The 17,110-nt window shown below is 43.7% G+C and overlaps 2 protein-coding genes across 2 annotated transcripts in view; one reads left to right on the top strand and one right to left on the bottom strand.

Moving 5' to 3' along the window:
• LOC135882292 (nardilysin-like) overlaps window positions 1–5,158 on the bottom strand; it is a 77,110-nt gene extending 71,952 nt beyond the window's left edge. Inside the window, exon 1 of the mRNA XM_065409151.1 lies at window positions 4,959–5,158. Within this exon, the coding sequence (XP_065265223.1) occupies window positions 4,959–5,158 (200 nt within the window). The remainder of the gene's footprint in view (window positions 1–4,958) is intronic.
• Window positions 5,159–8,844: 3,686 nt separating this feature from the next.
• Window positions 8,845–14,415, top strand: MAGOH (mago homolog, exon junction complex subunit). Its single transcript, XM_065408878.1, has 5 exons — window positions 8,845–9,024; window positions 11,140–11,198; window positions 12,592–12,702; window positions 13,043–13,125; window positions 14,167–14,415. Exons 1-5 carry the CDS (start codon window positions 8,937–8,939, stop codon window positions 14,264–14,266), a joined length of 441 nt encoding a protein of 146 aa, XP_065264950.1. The 5' UTR covers window positions 8,845–8,936; the 3' UTR covers window positions 14,267–14,415.
• The last annotated feature ends 2,695 nt before the right edge of the window (window positions 14,416–17,110 follow it).

Here is a 17,110-nt window from a genome sequence, read left to right as displayed (position 1 = left end):
GTCAAGCTGACAGCCCTATAATTACCAAATCATCCCAATTACCTTTTTTAAAGAAAATATTGCAACGGCAGGGAATTGATTAGGTACGATATACTCAGATGATCCCAGCAGGCAAACCACACCACTTGCTTCTGGGGAACGCAGGAAAAAAAGAAAGTCCCTGCCACTCTGACCCGTGGGAAAATTCCTTCCCAACTCCAAATAGGGCAGTAAGTCTGACCCTAAGCCTGTGAGCAAGACACACAGCCAGGCATCTAGAAAGAGACTCTTTTGTGCTACCTTAGACCACTGGTCCACCCTGACTGGTGTCCCAGGTCTAACTGTAGCCCATCTAGCCAGCTGTGCATCAGGGGAAATAATTCCTGCCTGACCACTGCAGGCAACCAGCTGAAGTCCTGAAGCATGAGATTTAATTATATAGAGCTGCAAGTGTTATGAGCATGGTGAGCACACAATTATGAGGTGTAGCAACGTAGCTTCCATATCATTTCAGAAGAGAATATTTTGACAGAAGTCATAAGCCTCTTTGGCTATTTCTATCCATGCTTTTATCCTTTCTAGATCTTTGTATTTCTTTATAAACTTCTCCAAATAAGTAAAAGGGAATATAATAATACTGTTCTATTTACTCCCATCTTCAGGTCAACACTGACGATGTTTACTAAATACAGCAGGAGAAAGTTTCCATTATTAAGGTCAGAGATTAACTCAGGAACAGCTGAAAGCAATTGGGTTTTAGCTAGCAAAGCTGAGGTGGGAATCTCAAATAGTGCTAGGTAATGCTGAATAGCAAGGCCATTTGGTCAAGCGTTCTTAACTTTTTCCACGTTGAGTTGAAGATGGAAAAAGTAAAGATTATCCCTACATAACTGAGCGCTAGTTACTGAAAGCACGACACCCACATCTTTAAGAACGCAAGACTGTTCAGAAAGCTGCAAGCGGGGACATTCTTTCCCAACCAGTGGATTACCACTGGTGCTATTGAAATGCCAGTAGTGATTCTGGTGGATCCAGTTTACCCCTTGCTCCCAGGGCTCACAAAACCATTTACTGGCCACCTCAACCACACCAAGGAAAGACTCAACTACCAGGTCAGAAAGCGCAGAATGACAGTTGAATGTGCTGTTGGTAGAGTGAAGGGACACTGGTGGTGTTTACTCACTAGACTGGATCTCAATGAGAAAAATATTCCAATGGTTATAGCTACCTCATGTGACCTAAATAATATTTGTGAGGCAATGGGGGGAAAAGCTGTCACCAGGATGGAAGGAGGAGATAGAGCAGACTTTGAACAGCCATACAACAGCCATTACAAGAGTTCAACTTGGAACTACGCAGTTAAGTGAGGTTTTAAAAGAAGACTTTAACAGTCAGCAATAGCAGTGCTCTGTACTGGAATGTTCTGTGGACCTGAAGCTTTGAGTGCTGTCGGGAAATGTGTAGTGCTTTCTGCATATTTACACACATTATGTTTTACCGAAGCTATGAACAATCTGGTGCTTGCTGTTCATTTATAAATATGACTGGGGGGTGTTTTCCAGAACCTCTGAGTTCTGTGGTGCTGTACATTTACAAGTACTCTATGCTTTGAGCATTGCATTGCATTCTGAAATGTGTTGTGAAGAATAATTATTTAAAAAATAAGAAATTTAGCAAAAACAGTGCAGAAAAGCAATGTGCAAAAAACAGCAGGCAATACAAACTCTGAACTGAACTTTTAGAATTGGAAAAGCAGCAAAAATTTCTGTCCATTTCAGTATACAAATGTCATCCCTTGTGCTACACATACTGACCTATGTTGGTGTATGTTAAGCAGTGTTTTTCCTTGCAGTCACACAGTGAGGAATCATAGGGATTAGGATGTGGCCCGTGATGCCACATGATATGCTTTGGAGTGTCAGGACTGCTTCTACAGAGCTCTCTAAGGACTGCAAAGTGTGGGGAGCCAGATTTCTGGGCCTGTAGGTCAACCAGCATCTGAGTTTGCTGCCTGAGAAGCTCCATTATGTCTTGGTGCATCTCCCTTTCCCCTTCCTGCTGGGAATCCTAGCCTTTCCTGTCTCCTTTTTCATTCTCCATAACATCTGTCACGCTGGTCTCCAGGACCTTTGTTCACGATCTGAAGCAGCAATAGCTTGCAAGATCTTGCTGAACTAATCCTCTTCTTTTTCCTCTTCAGGATCAGGTGTTCTGCAGATGTGCAAGGGGCACCCCTCAAAGCCACAATGGCAGCTGCTGATAAAAACAGACAGATGTATCATTGGATTTATAGTCACAACAGAGAGGGAATAAGTTTCAAACTCCCTTCCCTTATTCCCATAAAAACTTTTCATAAGACTTGCTTATTGACATTTCAGCTTTGAAGTGCCTCTGCACAGCACCACTCTTCAGCCCCAGCCATGGTGAGTATGGGCCCACTGGGGGCAGGGGAGGAATTCTGGTTGCATGAAACAATCAAATTTTGGTCCCTATTCCATTCTACGAATATAGAGCACTGGCACTGAATATTGGCACTATTGTCTATAGGCAGTGGTGGTTTTAGCTGATATCTCACTCCGGAGGGTAGCAAAGCCACAGACAGCACAGCTGCTACTGGCATCCTGAAGCCATCCGGGCCAACATGCCACTAGCCTGCTTAGTGCAATGCTGCCAGCTGAACTCACCATGGTGAGGTGTGGGAAAGTATTGTCTGCAGAAGAAGAAATAAGGCAGCCATCCCTAGAACCCTTCAGGAGAGGATTGCCGAGTAACACCATGAAAGTTTCATTGAGATCTCTCAGGAGGATACAAGGGACATTCTTCTGTACATAAACAAACTGCTCCACATGGCCCTCTCCATGTCCAATCCAGCGGGGGAACAAAACGCAGATACCACCTCTCTCTATTTGTTTTACCTCCATCTCTTCCTGTATGAATAAAACAACTAAAAGTTTATACCGGTGTCTTGGTAACTTGAAAATGGGCCAGGAGACATCTTTACATTTAAACACTGTAAGGAAAAATGCATGCACACGCTTACCAAAAGTCCCTTCCTCTTCACTGGGCTCATCCATATTTGGCTGCCAGGACTGACTAGACCATGGTGGAGTCTCAGACAGGTCTTGATTTGTTGTATGGTTGGACTCCCTCCCCTCCGCCCCACATCTCCCCTCTCCTCCTCTCCCCTGTTCATGGCAGGGGTCTACATCTCAGGCTCCTCCAAGGTATTCACAGTGGTTTGCAGAGTGCTGGTGGGGCCTCTGTCAAATATGGCACACAGTTTGTTTTAAAAGCAGATCAGCAGCTCACCACTAGATTGATTATTGGCCTCCCTTGTCTCGTAGCATGCCAACTGCACTTCCTTCACTTTCCTTCAGCACTATTTCTGATTCCTGTTGCATCCTTTTGCCTGCATTCCCCATGCAATTTGCTCATAGATGTCCACATTTCTACGGGTGGTCCATAGCTGTGCTTGCACGGCCTCTTCTCCCTATAGTCCCACGAGACCCAATATCTCTTGTATACTCCAAGCAAGAGCATGTCCGGTGTGTTGAGCCAGTCTGGTCGGCTGGCTAGTTACACATAACAAGGGAGAGTTCCTAGACGTGTTCACCAAGGTAGACAATCAGGAAAAGGCATTTCAAAAATACATAGGTGACTTCAAAGGAGGTGGGGCTTTCAGTAGCTGTGACCCCTGGGCAGTGGAATTTACAGCTGTTACAAGAGCTGTGACTGTTGCAGCAAACAGTGCATTATGGGACAGCTCCTAGAGCACTGTTAGGGTCAATACACATCATGCAGCATCTACGTGCACACTCAGTAGATCACCCATTTCTCTACACTGTTCAGGCAGGTAGTTTTACTGCATTGCAATAATTAAGTGCTTATGTCTGCCAGAGACAAATCTGAGCATAGACACATGCACAAAACAGGTTGACAAAAGGCAACGTACACCAACCTAAAGTTGTAGTATAGATCAGGGCCTATTTGCCATAAGTTAGCTTTGGTTATATAGTGTAAAGTCACAAGAATTTGGTGATTTTTTTTCTGTGCACAGACAAGTGCATTACTCTGCAGCTGCTAGCAAGGGCCTTCAAATAATATTTTATGTCAATTATCCAGGCTCAAAATTTCAAGTTAGAAACAACTTGCCCAATGTGAAAAATCATAACCCTCGCTGAAGGAGACAAGCATTTCTCTACAGGCTGTAGAGGTATCATCCAACAGAGTTAAAATTTCTTAATGTTAACAGTGTATGTGGTTGGTGCTCCAGGAGACAAAGCATTGAAAAGAGGGCCCGGGGGGGGGGGGGGTTGAAAAGGTTAAATTCCTTATGATGACTCCTGCCAGATAAAACTGCTCTGCTTTCTCAACTCCCAATAAAAACAGTCATACTAATAAAGGGAAGGACCGTCACTGCCACAGAGAAATAAAAGCACAATCACAGTAACCATGGGTTTCAGATAGCAGCCGTGTTAGTCTGTATCCACAAAAAGAACAGGATCCAAGAACTTGCGTCTGACGAGGTGGGCATTCACCCACGAAAGCTTATGCTCCAATACTTCTGTTAGTCTTAAAGGTGCCACAGGACCTTCTGTTGCTTTTTACAGATTCAGACTAACACGGCTACCCCTCTGATACTTGAAAAAGAACAGGAGTACTTGTGGCACCTTAGAGACTAACAAATGTATTGGAGCATAAGCTTTCGTGGGTGAATGCCCACTTCGTAACCATGCTACGTTTTAAAAGTATTCATTCAACCCTTGAGTTCACGTTTGCTGCTGATATGGAAGCAACTGGAAATGTATGGGGGGGAAATCCAGTTTGTTTTAGTTTCTTCTTCCAGGGTTACTGTAAGGCCGGGGAAGCGCCTAGGCCCTCTGCACCATCCCCGTGATGCGGGGGGGGGGGATCCCTTCCACCTTCTTCCCCACACGCCCCCCCGCGGTCCCGTTTAGTGCTGGGCCCCTCCCCCTCACCTGTAGTGCTTGGGGTCACTGGGGGACTTGACAATGGCAGGGTCGCCCAGGCTGGGGTTAGCCCTGCGGCCCCGTCCCTGCGCCTCAGACTCCTCCTGGGGCAGTCGGGCTGCAGCACCTCGGCCGCCCGCTCCGACTCGCTGTCCCGCGGCCAGCTCCGGGCAGCTGCAGCTAGACAAGGGCTTACTCTTGCCGGACATAGTGTTGGCTCAGGCGCCGCGACCGGCTCCCGACGGCTGGCCGCGACCAGCGCTACGGAGGGGCCGGCCCGCTGTCTCCTTCCCGGCCCCCGCCTCCCTAGCGCGACCCGCGAGGCCCCGCCAGCCCTAGCGCAGCCGGGAACGGCAGCTCACCCCCACATAGACAGTTGGACTAATAGTCATGACCAGCTCGGCTACCTCCCCAACCAATGAACATTCAGCTGCGTGATGACGTACCTTATCGCCCCTATGACGGTTAAATCAAACCAGCGTCAGAGAGGGGGGAGCAAACCATGGTGATCGTGGGGGGAGGAACGCACGGCGCCCCACGGAAGCCCACGGAGCTTAAATAGCAGCGAAGAAGGAGCTAGAATAGAGACGAGGCTTAAGGTCTCAGCCTCCCCCGCCCATATTTCAGGGTTCGGACTGGTTCACTGACACACACACCCCCACATCCCGCGCTGGACTCTTCCACATATGGTATTGGAGGAGGCGGAGCTTTCCCCCGAATAATCTCTCCCACTGGTTCAATGAGCTGTCGTTGACTGTCCGCGGAACGCGTGAGCATGCGTGGAAGAGGCCAAGTCCCTGGATGCTGGGAGAGGGGGAGCATTCCACGTGGGGAGTCCAGGGAATGGGGCAGAGAGATGTGTCAATTCAGTGAAACTTAACTGACTAGAGTTCAAGAGATAGAGGCCTCAGGCAGGCCTGCGTGTGATGTGGGTACCATTTGCCTACAGATTAGGGAGCTCACTCCCTTAGTACAGAGGTGTCTACCCAACAGGGGGTTAGCGAGTGCTGGGCTGTGTAATCCTCACTAGGAGACAGGATGTCTACCCAGTCAGCAGCAGTATAATGCCAGAGGCTATAAGCATTGTGGCTTTGCAGAGAAAGATTCAGGGTGCATCTTAAACTGGGGAGTTTGGTAAAGTGCAAGCAGTTTTCATAGCCAGAAGACATCTAGCGTGCAACCTCTGATTTTTGCCTTTATATATCTGAAATGAAAACACTTTGCAGAACTCCTTCCCAAGCAGAAGTAATCCTTCCTTGCACTTGGAAAAGCATCACTTTCAAGAATAGAATGGGTGCTTGTCAACAGACAACTTTTTTCATTACACAGTGCTCAGGGCCGGCTCCAGGGTTTTGGCCGCCCCAAGCAGCCAAAAAAAAAAGCCGCGATCGCGATCTGCGGCAGCAATTCGGCGGGAGGTCCTTCGCTCCCAGGCGGAGTGAAGGACTGTCCGCCGAATTGCCGCCGAATACCTGGACGTGCCGCCCCTCTCCGGAGCTGCCGCCCCAAGCACCTGCTTGACAAGCTGGTGCCTGGAGCCGGCCCTGACAGTGCTGTAAAAAAATAGGAATTTAGTGGCCCTGATATTCCAGGGTGCCTGATTTAACAAATGCCTGCACATGATAGGCTCTCAAGAGCCTAGTATCTGAGATAGCTAGGGAAAGTTCAAATAGAAACATTCTCACTTTACAACCTAACAGCCAGTGCTAATTTACAGCCTAATGCTAGCCAGCGGCATTTCATTATCCTATTAACTACAGCCTCATTGAAGGGAATGCATTGGTCAAGTGGTGTCCAAGTGGAAAAGTCTTCATATGCAAGAGAGCTTTCAAACATACATCAAGGCTGCTGGCTCTGGTCATGGATTTAACAATTTCTGTAACTGGGCTCAAAATGAAAGAAGTGGCTTTTATTTTTGTCTGCACTCTAACTAATGGAACTTGTGTCAAACACTTGATCTTCATTAGGAATACCCTGTACCAACCCCTAGATAGCATACAGTATTATAGGGAGCAATTCTTCAGGGAGGAGCTAGTTCCTCTAGGAATAGATGTTTTACTCCTAACACATGTGGATGAAATCCTGAGATGCCTGTGCAGTTTTTACTCAGGGAAAATTCCCCCTCAGCTCTGAATTTAGCCCCATAGCTCTGGTTTGTTGCACAACAAAAACACTAACCCAGGAACCTATCCCTGCAACAAACCCCGTTGCCATCTCTGTCCGCATATCTATTCAAGGGATACCATCATAGGACCTAACCACATCAGCCACACCCTCAGGGGCTCGTTCACCTGCACATCTACCAATGTGATATATGCCATCATGTGCCAGCAATGCCCCTCTGCCATGTACATTGGCCAAACCAGACAGTTTCTACGCAAAAGAATAAATGGACACAAATCAGATGTCAAGAATTATAACATTCAAAAACCAGTCGGAGAACACTTCAGTCTCTCTGGACACTCAACGACAGACTTAAAAGTGGCAATTCTTCAACAAAAAAAACTTCAAAAACAGACTCCAACGAGAAACTGCAGAACTGGAATTAATTTGCAAACTGGACACCATCAAATTAGGCCTGAATAAAGACTGGGAGTGGATGGATCACTACAAAAACTAATTTCCCCATACTAATTTCCCCCTGCTGTTACTCACACCTTCTTGTCAATTGTTTGAAATGGGCCACCCTGATTACATTGGCCTCATTACCACTACAAAAGTGATTTTTCCTCCCTTGGTATTCTACTGTTGAGAATAGCCCACTTCCACTTTAATTGAATTGTCTCATTAGCACTGATCCCCCACTTGGTAAGGCAACTCCCATCTTTTCATGTGCTGTATATTTATACCTGCCTACTGTATTTTCCACTCCATGCATCTGATGAAGTGGGTTTTAGCCCACGAAAGCTTATGCCCAAATAAATTTGTTAGTCTCCAAGGTGCCACAAGTACTCCTCGTTGTTTTTACTTTCTTCAGTATTTGCTACAACTCATCTGTCACAATCTCTGGTCCAGGGGTAGTAAATGTTGACAGGGCCTCAAACTAAAATTTCCTACAGATAATGACTTGTTTATACTGCTCTATATGGGTCCTGTGCGCTGGGAGGGCCAGGTATATACTATACACTGAAATTTAAGTATGAGATTAATATTCCAATTGATTTATTTTATAATTATATGGTAAAAATGAGAAAGGAAGCAATTTGTCAGTAATAGTGTGCTATTACACTTTTTTTAGTTTGATGTCTGATTTTATAAGCAAGTAGTTTTTAAGTGAGGTGAAACTTAGGGGTACACAAGACAAATCAGACTCCTGAAAGGGGTCCAATAACCTGAAAAGGTTGAGAGCCACTGTCCTGTAGCACCTCAGCACATTATATCAGCTAGAGAGGAGCTGCCCTGTCTATGCATTGGGATGTCTGTGCCTTTAAGAACCCAGCCTTGGGAAGCCCATGCTGAGATGTACTCTCCTGTGAGAGGGGAAATAAAAAAGCCCCTCTGCCCCCCTATTTTTGCAAACACAGCAGGTGGCTTATCTCTGCGGGGGTAACTGTTACCCCCCCTGCCTCTCCCTAAGCCAGGGTTTTGCCCCATGTCATGCTCTGGCAGCGCCACCTTCTGGGCTTCACCCCGGCTTCTAACCCTGCCCCATCCCCGATTTTGCCCTGCAGCCGATCTCCTGGCCCCAGTTTCTTGACCCCCGCCAGCCAGTATCTTTCCGCCCCCTGCCCAGCCCCTGCCCATTCCCCCCTCCGATTTGCCCCCTTTGAACTCCGCTAAGAAGCACCAGCAGAACCTGAGTCCAAGCACCAGCAGAGTGAGGGCAGCGGCTTCAGGAGCTGTTACTGAGCATGCTCAACTAAGCCGCAAAGTCTCCGGCATTGCGTAATTACTCCGCGCCCGCCCGGAAGCTGTCCCTCCGCGCTGTTGTCGGGCAGTCTGGTCTCCCGGGCCGGACGCGCGGTGCACTCTGGTCTCTCGGCGGCCATGGGGAGCGATTTCTACCTGCGCTATTATGTGGGGCACAAGGGGAAATTCGGCCACGAGTTCCTGGAGTTCGAGTTCCGGCCGGACGGTGAGGGCCTGGGGCCCGCGGGGGAGGGGGGCGAAGCGCATTGGCTTCATGGCGAAGGGGGTGGGGGTGACACATGGTTCGTGGGGGCCGGGAGGGGCTGGCGCGCAGGGGCTATTCCGGGGGGTGGACAGGAGACGGGCGAGATGTGCGCGTGCGGATCCGAAAGGCGGCGTCTGCTGGCACTGCCCGGGCAGTGACCGCCAAGTTCCGAGTTGTGGCTGCTACACGGGCACCAGCTTGAAGCTCAGACAGTGTTAAACAGTCATTAAAATGTCGCCTCAGGTACGAAGCTGCCCCAAGCCTCCCTGGCAATTGTTGTGCTTTCACTGCTGCCATCACTTATTTGTAGAGGTTTTTCTCTTCCCCTGCTGCTTTGTGAAAGACCCACACAAAGGGGGGAAATTGACTATCCAGGGGAAACTGAGCAGGGCTATACAGGAGGTGTTGTCAAATGCAGGCTGTAAACAGGCTAAGGCGGCACTGGACTGGGATATAGGAGATCTGGATTCGATTCCTGGTGCTGCCACAGAATCCTCCTGTGTGACCTTGAGCAAGTCACTTAATCTTCCTGTGCCTTCGGTCCCTGTCAGGAAAATAGAGAGAATACTGTCTTTTCTCCATCCTTTGACTGTTTGGGGTTTTTTAATCTGCAAGTACTGATTGTAGCTCCAGTGGAGCCTTCCCAAAAGTCAGGGGGCCAGAGGTCCTGCCCCTTCCTGAGGCCCCGCCCCTGGCCAAGTGGAAACTGGAGTGGGCTGGGAGCCATGGATCCTCCACCTGCCTGGGGTTGGGGGGCCAAGAGCAGCCCCTGGCCTGTATCCCTGTTCTGCGGTCCCCCTGCCCAGGGCAGGTGGAGGGTTCGCGGCTCCCCACAGCTGCCTCTGCGGCCTTATCCCCAACCCAGCTCCACCTGGGGGATGGGGCCTCGGAGCCACAGCCCGGCCATGGTAAGAGCTGCAGCCAGGCAGCTGTGAGGAACCGTGGGCCTTCCACCTGCCCTAGATGGGGGGGGCAGGGACACAGGCTGGGGACAGCTCTCACCTGTCCCACCCCACCCTGGGCAGTTGGAGGGTTTGCGGCAACCCCGCTGCCCAGGCTCCCCAGCCAGGCTCCAGCTGCTGGCTTGACCACGGGGGCAGGGCTGGGGCCCTATGGGGAAGAGATGGGGTACCCATGGCGAAGAATGGATGGGTCAGGCCCGTCTACTCTGGCCCCCCGTATTCCAGCGCTGACGACTGATCGTTACTGTATATGTACTATGTCCAGGAGGTTCTAAACTGCACCTGGTACGTTTGGGTACCAGTCTTGATGGGGTACTATTGTAATACAAAATAAAAATAAGAGAAATTCTAAAAATTCAAAAGTGATATTTATCTTCACTTGGAGGCGTCCCTTAAAATAAAAGGTAAAATCTGATTTCTGTGACTAAATATTGTCAAAGCGTTGGTCACAATTATATTAATCTACCACACAAAAATCTTGTTCCTAGCTAATTCAGAAGTTATAATTAAATGTTGCTAGTGCAGTTAATTGACGTATTTCCCAGTATAACTGTAGCGCAAGCCCTCTAACCAGTTGCATAGTTTTGAAATAATGGAAAATACAAATAAAGTCCATTGCAGCTATTTAAACATTTACAACTCCTGCCTCCCAATGCTTTATACGTCAGTCAGAGTCTGCTAAAATAATGATTTAGGAACAGATTTAGTTTCTTAGTAAATATTTAATACACCGATGTATTTGATTTCTCTTACTGGGCTCTGCTACCACCGGAGGTTCTAAATTGATTGATTTTTTATAGCTGTTTAATTAGGAAGTATTAGCAATCTTAGAAAATCACTACCATACAAGTACCAAAAATACAACATTTACCATTATATAATAGAACCTCAGTTTGTAGAAGTATTATCCAATTTAAGCACTGGAAAGATAAAAGGCTGAGTCAACCTACTTAACACACACTAACAGTGGCTCTCTCTTCCTTTTTAATGTGGCTTCCCATACAAACATACACGTGTTTCATTATTTTATTACATTTTACAATCATTACATATTGACCATCGCAGTACTTTGTCTATTGTAGTTTGAATCTAATACTCATCTTTATTTTAACAGGAAAACTGAGATATGCCAACAACAGCAATTACAAAAATGATGTAATGATCAGAAAAGAGGTATGGTATTTGTGTATTTTAGTAAACATATCTTTGAATACTCTGCAGATAAAGCTAAACCAAATAAATGGTTTTCATGAATTGATATAATTGGCTTTTAACACTTAATCAAAGTGAGCATTCCTTTTTAGCTATAGTTACCCTCTATGGCTCCATCACCATAATATCTAATCACCTCACAAACAGGAATTGATTTAATTAATTCATCCTCTTACCATTTCTATGACAGATTATCACCACTTTACATATGGAGAACTGATGCAGAAAAATTAAGGGCCTCATCCAAAACCCATTGCAGTCATAGGGAAGTTTCCAGTTGACTTTGGTCATTCAGTCAGGTCACACAGTTTGTGCCAAAGCCATGCATTGAATCCTTGTTACCTGATTCCTAGTCCAGTGCTTTAATCATCCTTTCTGTTGTGTTTCCTTTTCTGATGCATCTTTCTCCCTATGTTCTTATTTACTTTAGGAATTAGTTTTATCTGGCATAAATGGTATTGCAATATTTTTTGAGTGTAAAAAAGTTTTCACATCCAATTTTTTTTAAAAGGTTATTCTTCATTATTGTTTCTTGCTTAGGTATACACCCTAGTCAACAGGGGATGGGGAGCAGAGAGCATGCCATAGAGTCACTACTCCCATACATGCTACTTTTCTCTCCTCCCCTGAGACTTGATCCTCCTAATTTGGGTCTCTTCCAGAAAGGGCGACTGGGCCTTTTACTTCTTCATGATTAGAAGAGTTGACCAGGACGAACTAAATGCTTGGTGTCAGCTATTTATCTGTGTGCATTCAACACTTCTAGAGTGGTAACATCCATAACATCTGAACAAATTCTGTTTTGTAAATGCTTTCTGTAACCTACAAGAAGGCTAATAAAAGAGCACTTCATTCATGCTCGGTCCATCCTAGATACAATAAGGAAGATTAACTTTTGTAAATAGATTAGACATGACAACTTTTCTACACCCAATTTTTGGAGTAGAATAATAGCCTGCTTCTGCAAACCCTTACATGCCTGAATACTCCTTATTATGCATTTATGCCCATTGATTTCATGCCCCAGCAAGGGCTACTCAACTGAATAAGGGTTTTCAGAACTGGGACTTCTGGTCATATATATTTGTAATATGGAGAACTGTCCTGACAGGTTCTCTAACTTCTTCTGGGAGCTGATAGTTCATCATCTTATAAGTTGTATGCATATGATTATTGAAAATCCTCATAAGAGCTTTCTGAATTTTGAAAGCATGTGTTCTTGTTCAGAGATTCAGGGGCCTGAAATACTTTAAAAATGTCTTCAACATGTCAACTTTCAAACATTAAGTAGTTTTCTGTGCTTGTGCATCAGCTCTTTGGTATATATTAAGATAAGTTTAAATGTTGCTTGTAGGCCTATGTACACAAGAGTGTGATGGAGGAACTGAAGAGAATAATTGATGACAGTGAAATCACAAAAGAAGACGATGCCTTATGGCCTCCACCTGACAGAGTTGGTCGGCAGGTTAGTAGCTTTTCCACTTGAATTATTAACATTGTATTAATTTGGATTTGGTTGCTTGTCATAAGCATAACTGGGTATTTAACATTTTTTGGTCAACTGAAAGATCCACTAGAATCTTATTTTTAACAGATCGGTAAATATGTGAAACTTAAAACTTTGAGTAGTAGAACAGTTTACTCTGAAAGTGTGAGTGCCTGGGCGTTTAAGTCACGTATAATAGATTTGTTGTTTTTAAGCAGTGAGATAAAATGGTTTTACATTTAAACTGTTCCTATGAATGAACCAACATAATTTTCAAGCAGTTCTGCTATTTGACTGTTTTTTTTTATTTATTTTCTAGGAGCTTGAAATTGTAATCGGCGATGAACACATCTCTTTTACCACATCAAAAATCGGATCACTTATTGATGTAAATCAATCCAAGTATGTAGTCTGAGAATAATTCCCGTTTTGCCAAAATGGTGTCATTAATAAGGAATGTCTATTGTAACTACAACCAATTTATAAATCTACATTGGGAGCACTCATTAATACATGATGACCATTATCATTCAAAAACTTCTGTTGTCTCATACTGCCTCTTTTGGAGGATCCTCTGTTAATTATAACACTCTGTTAATTATTAGACTGTGAATGGCTAGCCAACTACAGAAGCAGTTTCTCCTCCCTTGGTGTTCACACTTCAACTGCTAGCAGAGGACCTCACCCTCCCTGATTGAACTAACCTCGTTATCTCCAGACTGATTCTTACCAGCATATTTATACCTGCCCCTGGAAATTTCCATTACATGCATCCGACGAAGTGCGCATTCACCCACGAAAGCTTATGCTCCAATACATCTGTTAGTCTTAAAGGTGCCACAGGACTCTCTGTTGCTTTTTACAGATCCAGACTAACACGGCTACCCCTCTGATACTATTACACTGCAGAATTTCATTCTTTTGTAGTGTAGCAAAATGACCTGCAAAGTATTTTGAACACTACCTCAGTGAATTATAAAATATTATCTGTGCATAAAACCCCAAAAATGTATTAAGAGTCTGAAAAAATAAAAAAATTATAAACTCTTACAGTGAAATCCTTGCCCCGTTAAGTCTATGGCAAAACTCCCATTTACTTCAACACGAACAGTAGTTCACCCCTAAACTAAACTAAAAAGATTCTGTAACACGTTTCTAAAAGTCTTAGTGACGATATTAAACTAATATATGGAACAAAAAGGCTGTACATTGTAAAAGTAAAGTAGTGAATGTGGACCAGACTTACAGTATACGACCTTCAGTCTAAGCATATAACTATCAATTTACCACAGTAAACAGCTGTACCAGACTGAACCATGGTGTTTTAAGTCAGTCACTGATGAAAAAGAACAATCTTGGCACTATGGCTTTTTTTTTTATGGATTTAGTTTTAGAAACTACTCTTAAAAACTTGAAAACTAATGTTTGTTTTTTGTCCTTTAGGGATCCGGAAGGGTTACGAGTGTTTTACTATCTGGTGCAGGACCTTAAGTGTCTAGTCTTCAGTCTCATTGGATTACATTTCAAGATTAAGCCAATTTAAATTGTATAATTTTGAGTTTGTATTGTAATGTTGCAAGGGGTGGGACACTTTCATTCCTTCTCTTCTTGGATAGAACTTTTATGTATGTTTAGAATTTTTTTTTTACAAACTGTAAGTGAATGTCTTTAATAAAAATGGTGAAACCTGTATTTTTTTAATTTAAAAGTTGTCCATGTAATCGAGGTCTCAATCTCTGAACACCGTTTACTTTCATTACTGTATATCCAAGATGAGTGGCTTTGAGTTCTTGTAGATCAGTTCAATATCTAGTTTTAGAAAAAACAATATTTTAACTGTTCTATCCATATAGCACTCCAGGGCAGAACAAATGAAGTTCTATAGATCCCTGGAATTAAAACTCTTGTCAGACCTCTTAAGATAAGTTTGTGTCCCAATATTTAAATGGATGCTTTGAACATCAGTTAATGATCAGATAAGAACCGAAGCCCTGGTTCTGTGCTGGCTTTGTTTTAGCTGTCTCAGTGATTGACACGCTATCAAAACTGACACTTTTTCCTGATACCTGCTCTTAAACCTCTGAATGGAAGCTTTAAAAGATTATTTGCTTTTTACGTGAAGGATTGATAATCTATTTCTTAAATATGGATCAATCTCCTTTTCTGTATTGTTCAAATTCTTATTATCGTAAAAATATTTTTAAAATACTCTTATATCCCCCGCAAGTCTGCAGAATTCATTTGCTAAGGATATAATTGTAAATATGTGACACAGTAGCCCAGTTTGAGGTAACTTTGCCCATGCAAACAAAGTATATTTTAAGCAAATTATAATATGACCATACATGTGGGGAATATAAATGTTTGTCTAGTTACATCAAGTATTTTAGGTTGAAAATGTGACCATCTTTACATCTGTTTCTCAGGTGGTAAATCAGCTGCATGTATTTTAAAATTATCCTTTTTAAAAATATATTTGAAATCTATGTAAACATTAAGATGGCCTACTGTGTAAAGAAGGGTGTTTAAAAGAACCATCCTATTTTTGTTTTAGACATAATGTTTTGTATTTTTTATATACACTAAAATAAGTTTTGCATATTTATCTAAGACAATGAGTAGAGAATATGTTTCTCCAAAAATCTGTTTTTGGCTCTGATAACTCATCTTTTTCAAAATAATTATTTAAAGAAATTATATTAAATACTGTGTAGAACATACAGTTTTAATACTTACAGCTCCAACACCTGAAAGGGTATGTAGATATCTTAAAAACATATTTAATTTATTTTTACTGTAATCCATTCCTTTTTTGCTATACTCAGAAAACAAACACTTTCCCCCTACCATTGCAAATTTGAATCTGTTACTGACCAACATTGTTAAATTTTAATATTGACCGTTGTCAAATGTAGCAACAGTTTTCCACTCAGTTAAGCTGCTGTACAATTTCCACTGAACTGAAAATATAGTTCCACTGTAGACCAAGTGCTGTATCTGACTCCTTTTTTCACTTCAGAAAACCAATGGCAAAGTTGCTCCTAAGGGAACGGAATACAAATAATAGAAACCAAATACACTATAACAACCCACTTCGCTATTACTGACAGTATTTTCCTTTGTTTCCCAGAAGTAAGCTTTATTCTATGAGGGGAAAAAAGGTAACATGTAAGTGCAGCAAAACACTGCCATGAAAACACAGCTGCTTTCCTCCCCCCCCCCCCCCAATTTCTTGTAGGAGGTGGAGCTAGAATCCTACTTCAGCTTCTGCTAGGAAAGGGTTCCCTAGATCCATCACTTGTTGTGCTTTAATTGATCAAAGGGAGTAATTAGAACTGGTATAACTCTGAAACTTTTTTTTTTTTAAAAAGCATTCTAATGCTCTCTGCAAGACCCCAAAAGAGCCCTCAAATCTTTTGAAATGTCTTTATAGTTAAGTGTGTTCTGTTTGCAGATATACCCTTTCTTGAACATCATCCTACCAAGAAAGAGGAGCCAATCTGGAAACGTACTTATGTGCATTCTTTAAACACTCCAGAAATTACAGTGTTTAGTACTTACTCCAGAATTCAAACCCAAATCAGAACAGTGTTTTTCTCAAATGACTTACAGTATCTCTTAGCAGCAAAGGGATTTGGAAATGTGGCTATGGAAATCATTATTCAGTTCCCCTGATCCCACAAAACCCTGAGTCCGTACAATATAGTAGGCCAGAGAGGAGACTCTAATAATGACTAGAGAGATGGTGAGAGCCCCAATTGATTGCCAGTGGGTGGAGGAATCTCTCCTCCCATCTGTAATTCTCCTATGTACACCTTTTAATTTACACTATACCCAGGAACCAGAATTAGCCCTAGTTTTGAAACTGTAACTCTACAAAGCAATTTGAGAAGTAGTTTGCATGAATACTAATCCATCAAAAGGTACATTGAGTTCATAATTTTCAGGTTCCAATGTGTTCTAGCGATCACCCTTTGGGAGAAAAAGGAATCATCCATCTGCCCTGCCCTCGTTACTCTCTTATTTGCACCCCATATGTCCCTGCAACCACTTCAGGTTCCCTCCTCTCTCCCCACGTTTCCTTGTTTAGTTCACGAACCATAGAGCCGATGAGCGGGACAGAGTGGCCTGACTTGGCTTCTTGTGTCCTTAAATACAATGGAGGATGGCGGCCATCATTATTAGGGGCAGCCTCGCTGCTATCAGCAGAGTTTAGGGAATTTGCAGCCATCTTGACTGAAGCTTCAGTCCCATCAAAAGTAACAGATGGCGGCCATCTTGGCTACGGGCAGCTCCTTGCGAAAGTAACGGGATGAGGTGACCATTTTGTCTAAGGGCAACCATTCACGGGAAAGCTGCCAAATACCAGGAATCGATTAAAAAAAAA

The sequence above is a fragment of the Emys orbicularis genome, chromosome 8 (genome assembly GCF_028017835.1).
Source record: "Emys orbicularis isolate rEmyOrb1 chromosome 8, rEmyOrb1.hap1, whole genome shotgun sequence".
Taxonomy (NCBI): Eukaryota; Metazoa; Chordata; order Testudines; family Emydidae; genus Emys; species Emys orbicularis.
Note: the sequence above shows the minus strand (reverse complement) of the source record. Positions and strands in the feature narration are given on the sequence as shown.